Source organism: Balearica regulorum, chromosome 3, assembly GCF_011004875.1.
Source record: "Balearica regulorum gibbericeps isolate bBalReg1 chromosome 3, bBalReg1.pri, whole genome shotgun sequence".
NCBI lineage: Eukaryota > Metazoa > Chordata > Aves > Gruiformes > Gruidae > Balearica > Balearica regulorum.
In genome coordinates, this window is record NC_046186.1 from 45,764,191 (window position 1) to 45,784,030 (window position 19,840).

Consider the following 19,840-nt stretch of genomic DNA (forward strand, 5'->3'; position numbering starts at 1 on the left):
TGGTGTGAAGTAGTCTGTAAAGGCTCTTGAGCAGCAAGAAAACTTTTAATCACTCCAGCCAGAATTCTTTATTAATACTGCAAAATCCCAAATTTCAAACCATTACCTTTCATAGCAGATTATGTGGTATATGTGAGAAGACTGACATTTACCTAAAGAACAGTTCCTGTTTAAGAACTCCAGACAGTGGTCAAGTTGCATTGATTTATTTCTACTCCCCAAGTCCACATTACAAATAGCACATTTTAGACTTCAAGAAACAAAGGCAAATAGCCAAACTCCACTTCATCACTCGAGCGTCCATAAAAGGTATGGATCAAGTGGCAACAAAAGTAGCAAATGTATATATTTTCTAGCTCACCAAAGTGGTTTGGGCTTGTTTACCTAATGTTTTATGGAAATAACCTGAACAGAAATAAATGCTAGTAGCCTAGTGGGCTACACACAAACACACTGCAGTTGTATTTCACTGAATGACTAGCCAATTACAAAGACAGGTATTTGCAAAAAGAGTTGTTTTTAAGGGGCCAGTTTTTTGAACCAAAACACATCACAGAGCAAGGGTTTTCAAGAATTTCCCTCCTGTATTTCAGACCAGTGAAATGTGTTACTTCGGGGGGGGGGGGGGGCGGAAAAGGAGAACACGATTACTGCACTTTATCATTCAATTTTTATACTTGGGCAAGTTGGCATTATCATTCAAAATGAAGTTGTACATAACTTAATTAGAAATGAAGTTACCTAAAAACCAAGAAATTCGATTTAGGCCAATTCCTGACTTCAGTGGGATATCTGCCTGAGTAAGGAACACAGGATATGGCCTGTTCGAAGGAATCTCATTTTCTCCAGCACACAGTTAACCAAGGAATCCCATTTCAGTTATTCTAAAGAGTTGTTCCTAACGTCACAATTAAAATTAGCCAGTATGAAGCTCACCGAAAGCTTGATCCTCTTAAATAAACTCCCTAATGAACCACACAAATTCACGCTAACAGTGAAGGCAGACTAACAGTGTATATCTTTTGTACAAATAAAATCCACCATAAAAAATAGCAATCACACCCAGATTTGTACTCGATTGTGACATATTCCAATTGTACTATACAGTACATTTACTTTAAAAAAAAAATCATAGTATGTTGGGGTTTTTTTAATTCCTAACACTTGAAATGTTTAAAACTGCAGAATCACTATACATATTGCACTTCTCTGGTAAGCTGGGCTACTATGCTTCATGGCAAAAACATCCAAGTACATCTACCAAGTAAAACAGCATCTCTCTAATCCAAAAAAGGAACTGAATTTCTTTCCTGCAGCTCTCATGAAAACTGTAACAATATTTTTTGTAGGCTCTTCTAAGCTTTGTTTCTGAAGGATTGCTGTGTTAACTTGTTACAGAATCCATATTTATTTTTTAAAAATTAACAAAACTCAAGGTAATGAATAGATTTAACATACAGTGCACTATCTTCCTTCAGTCACAAACAAAATGAAGACAACACAGGCCATTAATACAGTTACACTTAGGCTTCAGGTTACTGTCGCTTTAAAAATAGTTCACTTCAATGGCGAGTTACAATTTTCTCAAAGCAAACAAAAACCAATAATGAACTATTTGTTTTGAGTGGATAGTGTTAATCTATTGCAGCTTGGTTTAACGTTTGATTCCTTACACTGAAAAACCTCAGTACATTTGCTCCAGCGTCAGAGAAAATGATGCAGTTTTAGAGAAAAAGCTTTCACAATGCTTGACACAAACAAGCTATTTATTCTTCAAGTTCTTTGTCAAAGATGTTACTAAAACCTTCTGTCCATTTCATGAACACAGGAAAGATCCCAGGATGTCTTGAGTCAAAGTGGTCCATAAAGAAATTCTTTGGAATGTCTTAAGATTGGCTATAACTAGAGTTCTGGCTACCATTCGGACCCTGTTCTCCTTCACTGTTTGGAAGAAAAAAAAAAAAACAAACCACGTGTCTTCAAAAAGAAGCATCGTATTACACTTTTGTCTTCTTTTTAAATTAAAAATACAGTATTCTGAAAGTAGTAAAAACCTTTTGAAGGAAAACACTTCAACATATACACAAATAGGTTAAGATATTCTGCTCAGCTTCATAAAAAATGCAAAAAGTTATTCTCAGCATGCATGAGTAACTTCAGTGTACTTATTTGCATATTAATTTCAATATATACCCATGCACCTGCCTACTGAATCCACTTCTGAAGTCAACATTTCAAAGTTACATTACAACATTACAAAGTTCACATTACGTAAACATGTGTACAGGAATCTGCATGTGCAGATTCCCGACAGTGACATTTAATCACAGTAATTAAATACAACATTCAAGCAGGCCCAGTTCCAACAAACCTGGCCCAGCCATGGAGCCTCACATCCCGGTTCCTCACATTTGCTGAGCTGTATCGATCACATTCTAATCACATTAACACTCTCCGTAAAACAATGAATATTCTGCTTCTCACTAGCTCCTGAACAATCAAGACTGGCTGGCTGTAATGTAAAAAACACTCGCTATACCTCAAATTAAACATTTGCTCCTTCTTAAGATAGTAGTCCAGTTTTTCCGTATGAAAGGTATATTAAAGAAGTACAGTACCTGTTTGGAGGTGGTTTTGGTTTAGGCATTTTACTAAGAATAGTAGCCATCTCTTTCCTCTCATCAAAGTTCTTCCACTGCTCATACAGCTTCAGAATAACCCTGATTATTTCTAAAATCTGATTAGAAAGAAAAGAGATCCTAAGGTCAGACACAATAGTCATTTTATATTTGTCGTAGTCAGTTTAAGTGTGTAATTAATTAAACATGCCCCAAACTGAAATTACACAGCACAATTTTCATATTATAAACAGAGCTGTCTCACATTTAATCTGGTCTGGCAATCAACCATTTCTATAATTAGTTTTTTTGATTTAATTGTGAATGGAAGCCTGAACAGAATACTTTCCTTCCCATTCAACTGTACATATCACTCCTCCTCCTCCTCTGAAAGCTGAATAGCTTTTTATGTATTTATTTGCAACTACTGCCACATCTTATAACTATGTTAACTGGGAAAATGCAGGCACCTGGCAGCATGACTGCAGCTAGATGACTATGGATTACCAATACAGTAACTGATGATTATCAATGTTCTATACACATCAGAGGCACAGTGTAGGGGAAAAAAGCCCCAAACCACAAAACATTGGTCTGAATTCTTTCTTTCCAAGAAATAAAGTGCTAAGGAGTGTCTAAATTATTATTATTATATTCTTATATACATGTAGTAAGAATTGTTGAACTTTCATATTCCACTTCTTAAGCATTCGCTACCAGTTTGGACACTTTCTATCTACTGTACCTCAACTACCTTAATTTCCTATTAAATTTCTAGTGCAATATTCCATACAAAAGGTAGATATCATTTGGATCATAATTTGTTTCATCATTCTCTGAATTAATACATTTCTTCTTTTTTTCTATATACACAGACTATGATTAAGTACTAGAACAATACAAATCCTTGAAACAGAAGTCATAGCTGGCTAAGAGGTCCATGGTGTTAACGTAAAAAAAATCCAGCTTAGATTGTATCGCCAGCATGAGAACCAAGACATGTAAACATTCAAACATGTTCAGTATGAAGCTTATGGTAACCTTATCTGTCAAATATAGGTTGCTTCTCCTCTGCTGCCAGTTTATTATCACCCTGCTTTTACATGCATGACAGCATAATTCACAGAGGTCTTGATGCAGCATAGCATCCACACCGTGCTTAAATTTGAAGACAAACCCTGGAAATCAAATACAATGCCAGGATCCCATCAGTGGGATAAAGGGCAATACCGGGGACGCAGAGGGCAATGGTATGTCTCATCCATAGTAGGCTATTTAATCCCAGACACTCAGTTTCAGAAAAGATAGACTGAAAAACATGTGCAGAGTGAAACTGTGATAAGGAGTATGAGTACTGGTTTGGCTTGCCTGCTGGAGCTAAACAAAGGCTAAAGAAGTCAACCTAAAAAGTAAAAGGAACTAGTGAAGATGAAGAACATTATTGTTATGAGAACAACTGCACCTTGGAACCTCATAAATTTATGAAGGGGATTATTTGACATAGAATTTGCAATAGCAAGGAGCTCAACTGAATGATCTTGGCGTTCCCTTGTTTAACATTGACTGAAGTCAGGTCCTGGTCATCCTGAAAGTGTCAAGAATGATTTACACTTTGCTACACTATGTTCATTTATAGGGAGAAAATGAGAACAGTATGTAGGCACGATGCTGAAAGGTGAAGCAGAAAATCACATGCACTAGAATTTAAAAGTCAAACTCGTGCTGGCAATCTTGAATGGCGAAAAACATTGGGAATTCTTTTTCTGGCAAAAAATGCAAAGGATATTGGGTTTATATTGCCATCTGAAAAACGACACCACCAGCGACACTTTGCCGTTATGCAATGGTTCTGGCTTGAGTTTCAGAGTAGGGTGATAACCGAATTACCTGACATTGTCTCCCTCCCCAAGAGACCTACCTAATTTCAACAGCACCTAACATATGATCACTGAATGAAGTTCAAATCAGTACCGCAGACATGTAAGACAGTAGTTTTATAACCATGACTACCATTTCTGGTCAGTCCATAACAGGTGATGGGAATTAAAAACAGAGTACCTTTTCCATATCAACAGATAACTCAGCAAACCATTGCCTTGCATCCTTCTGCTGGACAACACAGGCCACGTGTAGGCAAGCTGCAAAGATCAAGTGACATGGGTATTGAACAAAGATCCACTCTTGATACAGTTAGAAACATTCTATATTTTATAAACACTATAGAGTTCAACAGAGAAAACTCAGGATCCATTATCTGATTTTTCTTCAAGACTTTTTAAGTTGCAAGGCTACAGTGTCAATACTGTATGAAACGCAAACTGAAGCACCTTATGAGGGGACTCTAAGGAATGCTTGTTGAGGGGAACAGCACACAGATTATATCCATTTAAACATGGCAAGAGACATTGCTTGTGTTACTTACCTAGAGCTATCATGAAAGGAGGGTACAGCAGACAAAGATCAGTCCTATATGTGTCATTCACTATCCTCCTGTGCAAAAAAAGAACTTGTAAGTATCATCCTATTCACCTTTAGACTATATGACTCCAAAAACTACTGTCAGTTTAAAAGTATTTTGTCAGTTTCCCAGATGGCAGAAGCAGCGAAGCTGCAGGGCAAAACGGCAAGGGAAGAGATCTCTTCCCTTGTAAAATCTCTTAAAGCCTCTCATTTTTTTTCCTTGTAGTCACAGCAGAAGTTTATATGGAAGCACTATTATAGTACCATAAATGTCTTTCTGTAGAAGGTGTTGATATGTACTCTGAAACGATTATCCCTGTTTCACAAATAAGTAACGGCAAGCATAAAAGTAGTATTTTTACTGTCTTTCTGTGGTTGAGAAACAGTTCAAGAATAAGAGTTCTGCTAACACGGCTAAAGACCCCTACATACTGCTTCTACCTCTTATGACAAACAAGATACAACAGAAAGCTGACGTTGATAGAAAAAGATTACCTCTAGTCATAGTCACCATTCAGTAGTGTGAAAAAGTATGCTACGAGAGCTAGTCTAAAAATTAAAAATTAGACCATTGCAAAGTAAAATCATTACTGGGTTAAAAACATAATAAGCTAAGTCAGGGACATATACCTGCACAGGTTAACTAGGGCACCCTTTGTATTCAAATATGGCTAAGTCAGCTTTTGCTTAACTACCTTTGAAGCACAACTGTTAAACACTTGCTTTCTTGCTGAAAGGAAGCACTACTGTTAGTCATTGTCTTCATTACCATGCGAGAGGTAGCAGCATGTCTTCTTGGCCCATATCTTGCACATATTGGAGCAAAGGTCTATAAGGATGATATACTATCAAACAGCAGTCCTAGGAAAAATGTCAATGGGATAAAAGTTAGATTACAACAATAGAATGTGTTGTCAGTTCATATAAAAAACATTTGATTTACAAGTCAATTACTGATTTATTTATTTTTTAAGCAGCATTCTGACACCTAACCCTGCTCTAATGAGGGCAGTGCTCTCTCTAGAATACTATTACATAGCACGGTTGCCAGTCTGTCGATGTCCTTCCCCTAAGAGACACAGAAAGCCACATCTGCAGCACACTGAAACCTCATTTGCCTCCAACCCCATAACTCCCACTTGGAAACACAAAACACTGCCAGAAAACAGTCTGTCACTAAATACCATACATGGAAAACATGCCAAAATAATTGACACTGGTTCGGAAAGAAAGAAAGAAAAAGAAAAAAAAAATCCACTGCTCTCAAATCTCCTCTTTTCAGGCCCAGGTTGGTATAAACAAGAAGGACTAACTCTCTTGCCGAAAGCAGACAACTGTATGGATACTGTAGAGAAAAGCCACATTGTTACATGTGCTGAACACTGAAGTGAGACGCAGTTATTATACATACTATATATTGCACAGTGTACTGGAAAAATAAGTTAATCCCCAAAACATAACTTCTTGCAAATGCAGTTACTTGTGATAAAACTCCTATATGCAAAACTCAAGACTTACTGCATGTATAGCAGAGGTATCAAGGACTAAATCTAAACAGGATATCTAAAAAGGGGTTATAACAACTGTAGGCGCAAACAAAAACTTCAATCCGACCTCCTTTGTGTCCTGTTCCCAAAACACATCCCTTCTCAGTTGCTGCCTAACTCACTAGGCTCCTCCCTGGTTTCTGTCTCCTTTTCTCTGCACTTGGGCAGAACTAGCCCAGCACAGCGAGCTCGGTGCCTAACCCATCCAAGTCCAACCAATATGCAGAAATCCAGCACCACTTTACCTAAGCCCCCTAAGAAGTCTGGGCTGCATCCTTGCCCTAGAAAACACAGCAATGGAATAGCAACCCTTACAAGAAGGAGGTACAGCTCTTTCTTTGAAAGTGCCTGGGAGAAAATGTCACGTTGTGCTCCTTTCACCCAACAGCCTAATGGTTACAGCACAACCTCAGAAAATGGGAGGCCCTGAATTCAGTTTCTTCCTCACAGGACTCAAACTCACATCTCGCTTTCTAGAAGATTACTTGAATTATCAGGTTATACTACCCTGAGTGGGATACTACGCACATCTCTAGCTGAAGCTGGACCATCGTGTAGGTCCAGATTCTTCCAGGCAAGAAAAGGGCATAGCAAGAATACACCTCTTTGTGCTCTTGACTGGCCATTCATCCGGGGAAATAAGGACACCGACACACTAGTCTCTGCATCAGGACTTACATAGAGTTACCTTTCTTTTTAAAACAGAAGCAGTTCTGGAAACAGAACTTGTGCTTTCCCCTTCCCAACAATGCTCTAACCACCAGGATGCAGAGCCATAGACGCTCCTCCTGTCCCCACCGCTCCTGCAATCTGCCCTCTTTCTGTTGAGAAATCCAGCGTCAACACAAGGAGGTGAGAATGCCCTCACTCAGCCTAGATGACAGCACAGGAATTATGGCACTCTGCTGAAAATGTGAATGTTAGACCAGCATGGACATAATTCTAAAATTGGAGTGGGGGAATAAAAAAAAAAAAAATGTATAATGCATATTTCATAGCACAAAATTTAAAATATTCTTTATCAGTAAAAAGTAAACTGAGGCAACAGTAAAAAAAAAAAAAAAAAAGCAAACCACCAAAAACCCCCACCTACCATTAATTCTAAGAGATAGAATTCACATTCTAGTATCTGCAAAGAAGCAAAAATCAGTTAAACAGCAGCATGTTTCAGCCAGCAGAAAGAATTAACTGGCACCCAGTTTAACATTATGAATGCACAGGAACAGGAATTCTCAACACATATTTCCAACAGTCCTACATGCATTTCATCTGAAACTACAAAACCAAATAAAAATCAAACTATTATTAACCGTTGCCTTACAACCACTATAACTTAACTCCAGTCATATTAACAATGTATTTAAACATTTTAGATCACGTTTACTATGAAAGACTACTTCATTGGCAGCACTTCTCTGATTTGTTTGAACACCTGGCAGCAGCAAATTGTTCCCAGTATATAAACACTTAACAGCAACAGACAACTCCTTTTCCAGAATTACAGCCTCTTCATCAGGCCACTAACATGCCAAATGGCCTTTTAAAGTATTTTCAGATTTAATTACATATTTTCAATATTCTGTCCAATTGTAGCAATTAAGTCAGCTCTCATTTTCCATAGAGCTAGTGACGTGCTAGTGATATCAAGGAAAAGACCGGACTACTTTGGCTATAGGAAAGCAGTACTCCAAAATTTATTTCCATTTACCTTTATCTGTAAAATAGCAGTGCAGTTGTATTGCAAAGTCTTAGATATTTTATATTCTGATGTATTATTTGGCTTTATAGACTGGGTGAAAAGCAAACCAACAAAAAAATTAGTATTTGTCACAGTTGATCTAAAAATAATTAGTTCTGTTTAACTTTCAAAATACTACAGCACAGGTCAAAATTGGTTTCAAGAAAAACTCCAAAATTTCTCAGCATTGTGACTGAGAATGCTTGAAAACCACTGGTAAATGTAAATTCTAAATAAAAATAAAAATGATTTTTCAAAAGCCATTACATTTTACAGGCAAAAATAAAACTGTGTTCTGTAAGCCAACTGCTCTTGTGCTTGGAAGCATCCAGGTGCAAGGGCTATTTACCTTCCCTGGAGCAATGTATTTGTAAACAAGAACATTCAAAAAAAGCTAAATCTCTTTTATCATCATACTATATAAAAATTACTATTTCAGTCACCCAGTCACATCACTTCTCCTTATAGCATTCCTGTCAACAATTTAAGGAAAGGAGGTTATATACAATTTATTACTTTTGAAAGAAACTTTCCCAATAATGTATTCAAAAGTAACTATGAGCAACCTGACATATGAGTATGAAAATATTTCTTTGAATTTAAAAGAAAGGATTTCCTGCTAACAATTATTTGTCTTTTAATTTATTTGATCAAGTTGTATTTTGAACAGCATACTTACATGGTTCATCCTATAAGGAAACTCCTTCGGAAAGGCATACGAAAACCTAGTTTTCACTACAGTAAAGAGAAATCAGTATGTTAAAAATGATGTAATTAATACTTTTACTTCTTTCCCTTTCTGTTAAGTCATTTGTCATTCATAGCCCTTCGAATCCATTTGGCAGCACAACTGCTTGCAGTACAAAAGGTTTGTATTTGAAAGACAAAAGTTATAAAATTTAAGATCCTGAAAGGGAAAGAGGAATACACCCGAAACCCAGATTTGCACAGGTACTCAGCCAGACACATCTGATGCTTTGGGCACTATTAAATCTTCTGGTTAACCACCAACCAGCTTATGGGCACCTAATTTTCCACAAATTATCATTCAGAGAACTATCTACCTACGGATGTCACTCCTTATCTGCTGATCACTTCAGGATCTCAATTCCAACACTAAATCCAAATGGAATTTTCACGTGGGATTTTTTTACGTAGGCTTGATCCTTCAACATGCAAGATTTTAAACAAAATAATGAAGTCTTACAAAAGCAAGACTGAGGGCAGGGTGAGGGAGCTCAGCCAAGAGATCCTGTATGTCCATGATGTACAGATTTTGGATATGCAAAAAAAAGGCTCAAATTCAAAGCAAGAAGCCAATTCATCACACTGCAGATTAATGTCCTAGGCACTGGCTTATCAGACATTTTAAGGGTGTTTCTCTCCTTGGGAGAGACATCTAAGCATCTGCTTAGGCATATGATATGATTTAAGGCTCTTGCCTCCAAGAGAATGTTCAAATATATCCTCCGTTTTCTAGCTTATGATCCCTGATTTAGATACGTAATTATCTTCATGCATTTTACAAGGAGAACAGGTACAAATAGTGCACTGTTAAGAATTACATTAAGTTGCAAAACCAGAGTGATCTCACATTAGAATTCTGAGCAAAAAAAAAACCCTTAAGTACACTTGAGGATGTGGATTTGAGATTTGTACAAGTGAAACATTTAAAAATCTATTTTAAGTATCTGTCCTCCAAGGAAAACAGGTAACATCATTTAACATCCTGGAAGTGGACAATATTCCTATATTAATGACAGACAGTATATTCTGAATTGATACTACTTCCAGAAAATCAGTACATCATTCACTTTGATGAAAAGGCAGTGTCAGTTCTCTGGGCTAAAGACTTCAACATTTAGACCTATGATGAACTTTACTACAAAATTTGCAGTAGGACAATAAGACTAGGCTACTGATTGGAAATGTTAATTATTTCAAGGAAGAGAAGAATTAATAAAACAGGCTTCTCAAGAAGCATGCAAACTGAAGAGACACATAGTAAAAAAATGAACCACTTTGAGGGGGGAAGACATGGAAACAAAACGTTTTTCCCACAAAGCAAGCTGCAGACACAGCATACGGAGCTGTCCTTTTAGTGAGCTGTGGAAACATAGCAAAAAGCTTTTGAAGAGGTTGCTAGAAACCAATCCGAGATTACCTTCCTTACAAAGGAAGCATGCATTATTAACTTCACATTTCCACCTAACTAAAAGCAGACAAACCTTTTGAACTGACTACTATAACGCTAGTTACCCTTTTGTTAGCTTTATTTTACTTGTCTCGCCTCATCTTTTTTCACCTTTTGTATGAAGATCTCAAAAAAAAAAAAAAAAATCCTGTGTGCTACTGAAGCAGCTCTGTTAAAGGAAGAGCAGGTAGAATAAAAGACATAAATGCTAGTGGAAAGCCTGTTGCTCTTTGTCCCCACTTCTATGAAATGCAGAGTACTTATCAGGGCAGGCAGGGCTTCTAGGTCTGAAGGAAGAACTGTGGGGGAAATCTTCTGCAGGACTTGGGATTTTCAGACACAGCACAGCTCAGGACTAGAAATCCAAGTAAAATCAGCTACTGCATATTTACCAAATTCATCTGCCTTTCTCACCGATTCATGAAAACTGCCACATAGATCTGTGCCTTGAGACACTACTGATGTAAAAATAGCAACTCTTATTGCTAAATCCAGTACTGGTCTTGGTCACGCTGGCACTAAAGATGCATTTCAGTTCCTAGTGGTGGAACTGTCATTCGGCCAGCCCCACGGACTGATATACTTACTGCATGTGGAGGCTACAGATGCAGCCAGTCACCTGTCCCCTCCACAGCTAAGAGGGATTTTTGAAAGCGCTGACCTACATTTTGAAAAGCACAGCCAGGAACTGCCTACAGAGAGCAGCTGGACCTTCTGGGTCAAATTATAGTATTCAGTTAAGGAAGTCATCACTTTAAGACCTTGATGGATGAGATGCAAGGTACAGGAACTGGGAAATATAAGGCAAGCAGGAAAGAGAATTAACTAACTACAGTGCGAATTTATTGCATTTATTTATGAACAATATATAGATTATAAAATTTATTTTTATAAATAAATGCCATGTGCAAAGACTGATTTTATGATGGGGGAAGAAAGGATTAATTAGAAGGTATACAGCCGACCAAAAATTCTGAAAACAGGTACTTCCATGGAGCCATACCTTTTATAAAACGGACAAATAAAGCCCTAAGTTTTCAATTTTATCTTTGAGTAGTTCAGAATTCAATTCACTACTTGAAACTGTTTATAAACCTCAATAGTTTAATTTTATTACTTTGGTTTTATTTATACTTGGCATAAGTTCCAAACAGAACTAACCAAAACTAATACAGACAGGCCCCTTCTGTTTCTGTAGTTAGAAACAAAGTTATTTAAGTGGCTTTAACTAGCTCCTAGCAGTCAACACACAAGTGCCCCATGACTTGATAAAAAGTGACCTTTTAAAAATAAGCAAACAAACAAACAAAAAAAAAAACAAACCCAAAGAAAATGTCTGATCTCCCTGCAGAAATACCTAACTACAGTATAATGAAAATCACTGATACTTACATACAGAAGTAGCAGCAGAAATCAACCTTGTATTTGAAACAACACCAAATTCCTGAAGAAAAAGAGTGGTAAATGAGATGAACCACCTGAAATACCATATACTCACACTGTTATCAAATTAAAATAACGGCTTCTTACTAAACTGAGCTTCTTTATGCAGTATTTCTCCCCCCCTCTTTTTTTTTCCTTTTTTTTTTCTTAAGGTGAACAGGGTAAACTCTTAGGTAAAGAGTTTTTTAATTGATTCGTTAGTTTGTTGTTTGAGGAATAGTAAACATTTATGAAAAGTACTTAAGCCACAAAAGCTTAGTTGACTAACAGTCTACATATAAACTAGACAAGAGAGCTTCAAGAAGGTACGTTGTTTTTCCTTAACCCACTTGGAGAAAACTGCCTTTAGAAACCTGTCATTAACTACCCTATTTTATTATGTTTCCATGAAGCCTTAGCTTCTCTACTGAGACAATCAGCCAGCTGAAAATCTTCTGTATACAGTGTTCTTTCAGAGAAGTGCATAGCTGAATCATTACTGCCATAGCTGCCCTCTAAACTTGCTTTAGTGTAAGGAAGGCTGCACAGACTTTTACTATTTGTTCTAAAATATAAGGTACATCATATACATATACACACAGAGAGTATACACTCTATGTCTGTACTTTCTTAAAGGCTTAATTAACAGGCTGATAAAAAAATACTCTCTCCAATACTCTACGTCTTTCTCCTTCCACTCTTCCAATCACTGAGAGGTACCACAGGATTTGTACAGACAACAGTATCACGTGTAGACACTGGTTTAGTAGGACTGCTTCTACTATCCACCAGGGATTTGAGTTCCTCCTGTAAAATTCATTTAAGCTGAAGGAGGGTCGACTTAGATTAGATGTTAGAGTGGTGAGATACTGGCACAGGTTGCCCAGAGAGGTTGTGGAGGCCCCATCCCTGGAAGTGTTCAAGGCCAGGTTGGATGAGGCTTTGGGCAACGTGGTCTAGTGGAGGGTGTCCCTGCCCATGGCAGGGGGGTTGGAACTAGATGATCTTTGAGGTCCCTTCCAACCCAAACCATTCTATGATTCTATGACATATCACAAATGGGCCAATTTGAGGGTTTGGGGTTTTTTTTCCATTACACAGACACTTCTCAAACATCTGAAAAATTTCTTGCGTTATAGAGGACGGAGAGCAGCACCCAGCTGATGCTAAGTCTCGGCCACACTCAAAGTGGGCTTCTAATGGTGGAGGCATGGAGCCTTCTCACCACTATCCCTAATGGGTCAGTTCTTTATGATAATTTCTCAAAGACAGAGTATGAGCTACAAGAACCTTTTAATTCAAGTAATGAAAGCGTGGTGTAAACTAAGAATCCCTCAGTATATGAAAGGGGAAAGGATAATTCAGAAAATTCAAATTATGTTTTAAAGTTGGAGTAAACATAAATAAGGAAACACACACCAGAAAGGAGACACTCAACAGTTTAAGATATAGTGTATGTAAATATGTAAACACTGTATCACAGTGAAATAACCATTTAAGATACTCTTTCCAATTTTCAAAGGCCCTTCAGGGTTAGTAATTCAGACAAAATTGTGCAAGATCAAATACTAAATAACATGTTTGAAGGCCTTCTCCATCTCCTTTTCTTAAATGCTATAGAAATCTATACAAAAAAGAGAAGGTTTCAACCCCCAAAGCATGAAGAATGACAAAAAATTTAAAAGTCCAAAACGTTTTCTCTTTCTCATACATCACAGAATTTTACATTAAAAAATTGTAATACTTCATACCTCTACTTTGGATGCCAAAAACACACACGTAGGAGCCATTAATACTGGATCTATACTTTTTAGGGAATATCTGAAATGTTATAACAAAATTATAATAATGTTGTTTCATACATGTAGAACGATTAATCTATTAAGAGCACCACACTTCCTTTTGAAAAAAGCAAAGCTTAAGTTAACTTTATTAGCATAAAAGCTTTACACCATCCAGAAAACAAAAGTGGCACTGTTTTTAATACAGAACTGCATTTTAAAAGGGCTACCAAAATGTGCCTAGCAAATGTTTTATTCTTGTACCATCATAGTAAACAGTCCTACCTGGCATAGAATCTCTTGAAGTAGACTGTAGCAGTGGCAATAACTTGTTGTCTTAATTTAAGATGTTCACCTAAAGCCTGGATAACTTAAAAAAAAATGAACAAAAGCTTGAGTTGAGTTTTTACAACACTTTGACACCAAATAGCAATGGATCCCAAAACATGACTAGTGCTGGGGATTCTAAGGAGCAGCAGCACAGTCTTCTCCCTCAGTTCAGATACGTTCTTCTGGTGAGACAACATGTGGCTGTAAACCTACAGACCTGCAGGTGAAGAGGAAGTACTGCATCCTGATGCTTGTGGACACCTTCAAAAAGGGAAAGGTAACTTGACTTCACTGTGTACAAAGTGAGTATGACCTTTAAGAAGATGACAACACAAATCTCAGAAGGGCAAAGCTTGGGTATTCCGTTTTACAGCAAAACAAATTCAAGCACTTAAAATACAAGTCTATGGCTTTTCAGTGCCATGCAAAATGGATGGGTTTTTTCAAACAACTAATGCTGCCAACACAAACATGGTCATTAAATTTGGCAGAGGCAGCAGGTGTTAAAAAAATGACATATTTAGTTTAGGGAGAGGGGGTGGGAGACCAGAGGATGCAGTCAGCTGCTCCATCACAATGGTCCTCTGCCAGTTGGCCAAGAAACAACCCTGGTGTCATCTGTGCAGGTAGCTCTTGTTTGGCCTCCCAGGCAAAGGAAAGGTGCCAAGCAAATTAGATGCAGCAAACTGGGATTAAGAGCAGGGGTTGGATATAGAGAATGGCACAGTGAAACATAAGGTTGTTACTTGTTATTTTTCCCATACTTCTTTGCGATCATTATTCTGAGCAAGGCTTAGCTGTGTTAAGACTCCCTCTTCTTTTTTCCCCCTCCCTCACCAGAAATGTCCAAAATAATAATTTAAAATACACTTAAGTATATATTTAAAATATGTAATGCAAGATCAAGATAGTGACCACTGATGGGAAAAGCAAACAATTCTGCCATCAGTCATCGCCAAATTCTTAGTCTCTACTCAAGCACACAAGTCCAGATTTTTTCCCCTGCTCTTATGCCATATCCCTTGGAAATAATCAGGATACACCCTATTCTCACTTTTAACGAGCATCACAGCATTTTACAGCATGCAAATATCAAAGACATTGTTGGCTAGAAAAAGCCTGAACGTAGGAAAAAAGGAGAAAACCATTCTGAACAGCACTGATGATTAGCAACTTTTTTTTTCCCCCCACAGGAAAAGGTAACCAATTTGTCACCCACTATGATTACCCAAAGCAACATTAAGTCCCTGTCCGTGTCATATCACTCTTTTTCCTAAAGAGAAGAACACCAAATTGTGACTAGCTTGCCAGTCACAGCAGGACAAGCAATACTGCCAGAAAGGAGGTTAAGCCCTGTATGCAACATCTGTACAAATATTAAAATATTTATCAGCATATCTTGGGATGTTTGAAAGGATTTTTCTCTTTGACTTGACCATGGGGCTACAAAGCTGTCCTACTACTAGAGCATCAGAAAAATTCAAATATTAAGCTAAAAAGAATTCTCCAAATATGTTTCTCACTCCCATGGGATTTTCAGGAACAGTTAGGCCATCTGCTGTCAGAGAAAAATCAAGTGTGGTTTAGGGAAAAAAATGGACAAGAGCCTAGAGAGACTTAATGAAATGGAAGCTTGTATATGCTGGGAAAGAGTCCAATACTTGTAATTATTTTTTTAAATATTTTAAAAGAAACTATTGGATTATTTATTCCCTTATGCTTACAAAATAAGTGGTTTCAGTGGGGGTTTCTTTAAATAAAAATTGTTTTAAATCTGAATATCTTGAGCAGCCTGTAACACTAACATTACAGCTTCTGCCCTAAACCAAAAAGGGAAATCAGTTAATGAGCTTTTCAACCAAAAACTCTATTAAGACTTGGTGATCCAAAGAGAGAAATGCACATCAGTTCCCTTTTTCGAATTATTTTAGAAGATGGTAGTTTTCCTTCTCTACAGTATTAACATTCTGAGTAGTTGCGCATGACCATACAATGAGGAGGCAGCAGGAAGCTGCCACTCTCCAGGCAATTTTTTGGTTGCTTTAGGGAACAACCATCTCCTGGGCAGACACATGTTGAATGTGACAAGCTGTGGCTGAGACTCACATCCCTACCCGGGTAATGCAGGAGGTGGTAGAGAAGAGACCCCAAACAGGGTCCCTGTTCAGAGGCAGGTGATGATGCAACACATTTCAAGGGCTTGAACACAGCAAACTCTGCGTGAGCTCCCACCGGCACAGAGCAGCACCTGACTGTCTTCCCCATGAAGGTGCCTCTCTTTGCTACAGAAAGGGTGGAAGCCCAGCATCACTCTCTCCTCCAGGGTAGGCTGCGTTCCTACGCACACAAGGAAGATGCTGGCAGAGCTGCTGTCCAGCCACCGCACGTCACAGCTTGTACCTTCAGAGGAGTCAAAGAGTGCCAAGGAAAAGGAGCCTGAGAACCACACACCAAAACCACCTTGTCTACTTACTAAATCTTTGTTTACTCAAGACAAATACCAAAGTGAAACATTTTTAAAAAGCGTATTTCATAATTCAAATTAATACTACTGAAAGTTAGCATAGAAATACGTGTTTAGAAATACCAGTACCCTGTTCTCCCTTTTGGCGTTATGAAGCTATGATGTTTGTTTTAACCTCAAGGAAACTGATCAAATAGCTAAATCATTGCTAGCTTGATTTCCTGGTGCCATATAAGCACTAACACAGATGTATACACAGCAATCAGATTTGCAGCACAGGCAACTATTATAAAAACAGCTAAGCTAAGAGAAAAGCTGGGATAAGTTTCTTTCACAAATATCATTCCACCACTGACATAAGATCTTCAGTGGCCTTGGGAACGTCACTTAACTCTTCTGTCTCGAGTCTGGCCAGATAGCTGAAAAAACAACCATCCTGTACTTTTAAAGGACTGCTGTGAAAAATACTTAAAGAGCCATGTGCAAACAAATTACTACTTAGCAATATCCTTTGCTCAGAGAGATTGTTTTTAAATGCTGAACAATTGCACAGAAAAGAGTTTAAGTGCCTGCATAATCTGACGTGCTCCAGTGCAGCCATTCATACACAGCCATACTTTACAGGATCAAGTAAGTCTTAGACAACTTCACAGACAAGCCCCAAACTCTTCGGGAGAACAGGCTGCCTGCCGACGGCTCTCAGGAACTTGTAGACAATTTGAGAGCCACATGGTGCTGGGGAATCAGGCAACACATAGGCTGTGGTGCAGGTTTCAAAGAACGTAAGTGAACACAAATAACAAGTTTCCAAGCTTTGCTGTTTAACAGGACTGCAGAGATCAGCTAAAATACTTACCACAGTGTAAGAGCCCACCAAAAGCCCAGTTTGAGTATTAATGCTTGACACAGAGCGTTTAATATGCTAGCTTAGCAGTTGCTTCTCTTCCTTTTATGTTTTTTGCAAGAACCTTGTGAAAATAAGAAAATGTACTATGTTTTGTCCCATCACAGGTTAAAACATTATATATGCAGCTAATTTGCCTGTAAGTTCTCCTAAAATTGTGTTAATATAACTAACAAATGACAATGTTATTGACATTCCAGTTCTTTGTTAAAATACGTTGTGAAAGTATATGTAATATCACAATGGAAACATTACATTCTATGAGCAATTCAAACTTGCATTTAGACATGGCAGATACTATACAGATTTTATGACAGAAATAAAAATAAAACAGTTTTACCATTAGTAAAAAATATCTGTAGTTTCCAATATTCTTCTTCAGTCAGAAATTTCAAGTCTTTCTGGCGTTCCTTCAATAGATCTTGTTTATCCAAAATCCATTGTAAACTAGAGGAAGGAAAAATTATTTCAGCAACTCTTTGTCAACATCATATCGAGTGACTCCTGTACAGATTACAGATTGCAGGTCGGGGCTAGAGACCTTTAACCAAACCACACACAATCTTCTCAAGCAAATGTTCACAAAGGTTTTCAAAGTTAAACATCTGAAAACACACTAAATACCAGGGACCAAGATTAGCCTTTACCTATAGTAAACTAAACTGGCTGTATAGCTCTTACGCACTGTCAGTTACTGGCAAGGTTTACTGTGAGGGTGGTGAGGCACTGGCACAGGTTGCCCAGAGAAGCTGTGGATGTCCCATCCCTGGAAGTGTTCAAGGCCAGGTTGGATGGGGCTTTGGGCAACCTGGTCTAGTGGAGGGTGTCCCTGCCCGCGGCAGGGGGGTTGGAACTAGATGATCTTTGAGGTCCCTTCCAGCCCAAACCACTCTGTGATTCTATGATATTTAGTACATCACAAGCACACATTTAAACCTGGATGCGCTCAGCACGGGGTATTTTAAGGCAGCTCAGCCTTGGCTGCCCCTCCGCTGGGGATGAACATACGGCACCCCGGGGATGCAACCGCCCCCACCCGATCGCTCGAGACCAAGGCAGCGCGGGCCCGGGCACCGCCACGCGACTCCTCTCCCGGGGAGCCCACACACTTTGAAAGCCCCGGCGCAGGGAGGCCAGCCGGCCGGCACGGCGGCGGCGGCGGCGGGAGCCGGAGCGGCTCCGGCTGCTCTCCCACTCCAGCCCGGCTCTCGCCACGGCTCTGCGGCGAGCAGGCCCCGCCGCCCGCCGCTGCTGGGAGACGCAGCCCAGCGCCGCGGCGCTCCCCTCGCCCCCGCCGGGCCTCCCGACAGAGCCGTGCCCCGCGACCCCGGCCCGGCCCGGCCCCGCCGCCCCGGCCCGGCAATGAATGGACGAAGCGCGGCGGCGGCCCGCAACCCCCTCGCCCCCCACCCCGCGGCCGCGGCACCCACTAGTGCGAGCTCTGCCAGAAGTTCCCGGCCATGGGGAGGAGAGGAGAGGAGAGGGGAGGAGGCGCCCGGGCCCGCGATGCCCCGGCCCCGCCGCGCCAGCGCCGCCACCCCCGCGCCGGCAGCAGGAAGGAGGCTGCCGCCGCCGCCGCCCCGCTCCCGCCGCCGGCCGGCAACACGCGGCACTGGGAACCGGTTCCCCTGCGCGCGGGTTCCGCCCGCCCCCGGCAGGCCCGGCTGGCGGCAGCCATCGGCCGTCCGGTGGCACGGCACTGCTGCTGCGCCTTGCCAGCCCTCACACGGCCTGTCGGGCTCTCGGAGCGCGGCCATCCGCTGCGGTGGCCAGGTGCGAAGGCACCGTGTACACACAGCAAGAGCGTTGCTGCCGCGGGGGGCAGGAGCCGTTTGAGATCCCCCTGCCTTGTCAAGGCTTTCCTGCGCCCTGCTCACTTGTAGAGACACGGAGCGGTTTGGGCTGGAAGGGGCCTTATAGACCATCCAGTCCAACCCCCCCTGCCATGGGCAGGGACACCCTCTGCTAGACCGCGTTGCCCAAAGCCCCATCCAACCTGGCCTTGAACACTTCCAGGCATGGGGCATCCACAGCTTCTCTGGGCAACCTGTGCCAGTGCCTCACCACCCTCACAGGAAAGAATTTCTTCCTTATGTCCAATCTAAACCTGCCCTCTTTCAGTGTAAAACCACTGCTGTTTAAATTCCGCACCAGCCTGCTCCCAGTAAGGTCCCAATTGGGACCACAGACTGGTGGTCCCAATAAGACCACTTACTTTTCTTGCGCTGTCTCCACCTGACCCAAATTTCCCTTTACCTTACCTGTCCCCAAGGTTTCAGGGCTCAGCTTGCTCCGTGCTAGAATTTTCCTCATTGGAGAGACCCTCTGGAGCCTCTGGAGGCCATTTTATTTAAGTTTAAATGAAAGAACCTGGGCCTAAAT

The 19,840-nt window shown here is 40.1% G+C and overlaps 1 protein-coding gene across 2 annotated transcripts; it reads right to left on the bottom strand.

Moving 5' to 3' along the window:
* Positions 1-190: 190 nt before the first annotated feature.
* On the bottom strand, positions 191-19,052 carry CCNC (cyclin C). Of its 2 annotated transcripts, XM_075747784.1 has the most exons (12): positions 18,889-19,052; positions 17,799-17,905; positions 14,046-14,130; positions 13,731-13,800; positions 11,950-12,001; positions 9,043-9,098; positions 7,719-7,754; positions 5,848-5,939; positions 5,041-5,108; positions 4,677-4,756; positions 2,619-2,737; positions 191-1,941 (listed from the first exon to the last, which is right to left on the bottom strand). In XM_075747784.1, the coding sequence occupies exons 1-12, from the start codon at positions 18,918-18,920 to the stop codon at positions 1,887-1,889; spliced, it is 852 nt and encodes a 283-aa protein (XP_075603899.1). In that variant the 5' UTR covers positions 18,921-19,052; the 3' UTR covers positions 191-1,886. The 2 variants fall into 2 exon arrangements, with proteins under 2 accessions (XP_075603899.1, XP_075603898.1); XM_075747783.1 differs by lacking the exon at positions 14,046-14,130 and having other exon boundaries at positions 18,889-19,022.
* Positions 19,053-19,840: the final 788 nt, after the last annotated feature.